This window comes from Panicum virgatum, chromosome 2K (genome assembly GCF_016808335.1).
Source record: "Panicum virgatum strain AP13 chromosome 2K, P.virgatum_v5, whole genome shotgun sequence".
Taxonomy (NCBI): Eukaryota; Viridiplantae; Streptophyta; class Magnoliopsida; order Poales; family Poaceae; genus Panicum; species Panicum virgatum.
This window is the reverse complement of record NC_053137.1, coordinates 2,863,482-2,867,030: the sequence shown is the minus strand read 5'-3', so window position 1 is coordinate 2,867,030 and position 3,549 is coordinate 2,863,482. Positions and strand designations below refer to the sequence as shown.

Below are 3,549 nucleotides of genomic sequence, written 5' to 3'. Positions count from 1 at the left end.
AGGCGATCAAGTCCCAAATCTTGGTCAACTTCGTTGCTGAGTGGACGGACACTCAGTTGCCCCCTCCACAAATCCAAGCTGAATGCTGGACCATGCACTTCGACAGGTCGGTGATGAAAACCGGCACCGGCGCCGGCTTCCTCTTCATCTCACCCTTCGGAGAACACATGCGCTATGTAATTCGCCTACACTTCCCTGAGTCTAACAACATGGCGGAGTATGAGGCCCTCCTTAGTGGCCTCCACATCGCCATGGAGCTCGGCGTCAAGCGCCTCGACGTACGCGGTGACTCTCAACTTGTCATCGACCAAGTAATGAAGGAGTCTAGCTGTCATGACCCGAAGATGGAGGCATACTGCAATGCAGTACGCCTCCTTGAAGACAAATTCGACTGTCTAGAACTCAACCACGTCCCGCGCAATTACAATGAGGATGGCGACGAGCTAGCCAAGATTGCGTCAGGGCAGACCACCGTCCCCCCGAACATCTTTGCTCGCGACATCATCAAGCCCTCCGTCGATTTCAAGAATCTGGCAGAGCCGGGCCCCTCGAACGCTGAGCCCCCTGGCGGGAACCCTTCGGCGGATGAGGCCGAGCCCATGGACACTGACTTCAAGACCTCCTCCATGGACGAGGCCAAAGCGATGGAGATCGACGAGGCCCCACCCCCGCGGGATTGGCGCACTCAGTACCTTAACTGGATGATTCGAGGGGTCCTACCCTCGGATCGTGCTCAGGCACGGCGCCTCGCTAGGCGGGCCAAGTCCTTCGTCCTAATCGACGACGAGCTGTACAAACACAGTCCCTCGGGCGTCTTACAACGCTGCATCCCGATTCCCGAGGGCAAGGAGCTGATCCGTGATATCCACGCTGGCATCTGCGGTCACCACGTCGCACCCCGCACCCTCGTGGGTAACGCATTTCGGCAAGGCTTTTACTAGCCCACCGCGGTCGCCAACGCCACCGATGTCGTGCGGACCTGTGAGGGTTGCCAGTTCTGTGCCCGGAAGACGCACCTCCCGGCCCACGCTTTGCAGACAATCCCCATCATGTGACCATTTGCAGTGTGGGGACTAGACCTCGTTGGCCCGCTGTAGAAGGCGCCCGGGGGCTACACCCACTTATTGGTGGCAATCGACAAGTTCTCCAAGTGGATCGAGGCTCGACCCATCGGCAAGATTAGATCCGAGCAAGTTGTTCTGTTCTTTACTGACATTGTCTTCAGGTTTGGGGTCCCGAATTCGATCATCACCGACAACAGCACCCAGTTCACGGGCAAGAAGTTCTTGGCGTTCTGCGACAGCTACCACATACGTGTGGACTGGTCGGCTGTAGCGCACCCACAGATGAATGGGCAAGTGGAGCGTGTCAATGGCATGATCCTTTAAGGCCTCAAGCCAAGGATATTCAACAAGCTGAACAAGTTTGGCCGGAGGTGGCTCACAGAGCTACCCTCGGTTATCTGGAGCCTGAAGATGACCCCAAGCAGAGCCACGGGCTTTACCCCGTTCTTCCTCGTTTATGGAGCCGAAGCCTTTCTCCCCACAGACTTGAAGTACGGGTCACCGAGGCTCAACGCCTACCAAGAGCAGCAGAACCAGTGAGCCCGCAAGGACTCGCTGGACCAAGTGGATGAGGCTCGAGACGTGGCGCTCCTTCACTCAGCACGTTATCAGCAATCCCTGCGAAGATACCAAGCACATAGAGTTCGACGCCGAGACCTCAACAAGGGCGACCTGGTGCTGAGGCTTCGACAGGACAACAGGGGCCGCCACAAGCTCTCACCACCATGGGAAGGCCCGTATATCATCGCTGAGGTGCTCAAGCCCGGCACGTACAAGCTGGCGAACGAAAACGGCGAAGTCTTCACCAATGCTTGGAACATACAACATCTACGTCACTTCTATCCTTAGAATTCCAAGCTATTTGTACATCGTTTGTACTCGTATTTACGATTTACCGAAACAATAAAGGAGTATGCTTTACTTGTTTATTTTTTTGGCTATGGGGGCTACTGCGGGGGGAACCCTCGAACATCCCAAAAAATCGCCAACATTTTTTTCGAAAAATTCTCGTATCTAAGTTTCTCGTATACTTAGAAAGGGCTGACGCAAGGCGCAAACGACTAGGAAACGGGATCGGCCGAGCCGCGGGACCACCTACGCCTCCGGGATATGGCATCCCCACTCACCTCCCTACGTCCAGGTCGCTTGCGAACGCGATCGTCCTCGCCGAGGCCTATCTAAAATGCATACGAGAACACGGAAATAAAGTAGAGAAACAAAGGCTCGAACGCACAAGGCCTCGACGGGCCACACTGTCGATTTACAATAACGAATTTCTCAAATCCAAAGGTATTATTACAACAAGTACTAACTTATTACATGGGCTTCGAGGCCCAGGCCTTCCTATAGGTTATCCCCCCCCTTGCGGGTCTTCAATGGCATCAAATTTGGCTATGGAGGGGATGTCAGCTTCAAGTTTCCCGGCCAGGACGGTGGCGAACTCCTCGACGGTGGCGTCGGTAGGGACCATGTACACCGATGACACCTCCTGAAGGTCCATAATGTAGTGCTCTTGGCGTGCTCTTGGCGTGCTTGGTGATCCGGCCACCTAGCGCTCGCAGGCGGCTGACCATCGAGCTACCAGACATGGCACCATCCCCCTCGAGCTCCTGGCACACGCTCACAGCGGTCCGCTCCAGTTCTGTGTATTCAGCCTGCGCTACCATGAGTGCGGTGCTGACAGCCTCCTTCATCGCAGTCTCGTCGCCACTTTCTGCCTCAGCTCTGATCAGAGGAACCAAGATAAGTTGTGATAAACTCAGATCAAACGATAATGAAATTTCAAACACTCACTCGTGATATTTCTCTGCGCCTCTTCTTGCTGGACCCGGGCGGCCTCTTCGAGCGAGGACAAGGAGTCCTCCTTCTCCGCACTCGCCACGGAACCTCCGCCGCCTGTCGACACCACGGGCGTGGACGACCTCCCCCCCGATGCCGGCGTGGGTGACCTGCGCTCTATCCTCGCGGGGGGCGGCTCCACCAACGACTCCGGTGTGAGCCTCGCCTCACCCAGCATCACTGTCGCGTCCTCGCCGCCAGCCCCTCGATAGACCGGCGGGGAACCCGCGCCTGTCGCCGCCTCGTCGTCGTCCGAGAAGTTGAGCTCAATGTCTGAGGAGTCCTCCTCCTCGGTGGACTCGGGCGTGGCGGGCCGCGGCTTTCCCTCTGCGAGTGCGATCTTGCAGGCGGCGGCCTCCTCCGCCGCATCCTTCTTCTTCTTCATCACCTCTCCGTGCATGCGGTTGACTTCGCATTCCTCCAGGACCGGGGGCTTCGAGGTGTAGCCCTTGCGGCTCACACCATGCAAACGCAACCAAGTCAGGATCAAAGAGTAGGGAGAGGAGTGGCACAAATCGATAACGAATTGAAACTTGAACTCACCACAGAAATGTACCCCGACTCAAGGCGCATCTTAATCTTCCAGAGATCATCTGGGTTGTCGGGGAAATCCGCCACCGCATTCTTCACCCTCCGGGCAGCGACG

At 56.6% G+C, this 3,549-nt stretch overlaps 1 protein-coding gene across 1 annotated transcript; it reads left to right on the top strand.

Moving 5' to 3' along the window:
- The first annotated feature begins 344 nt into the window (after positions 1-344).
- LOC120659549 lies at positions 345-1,636 on the top strand. Its single transcript, XM_039937724.1, has 2 exons — positions 345-688; positions 1,549-1,636. Exons 1-2 carry the CDS (start codon positions 345-347, stop codon positions 1,634-1,636), a joined length of 432 nt encoding a protein of 143 aa, XP_039793658.1.
- Positions 1,637-3,549: the final 1,913 nt, after the last annotated feature.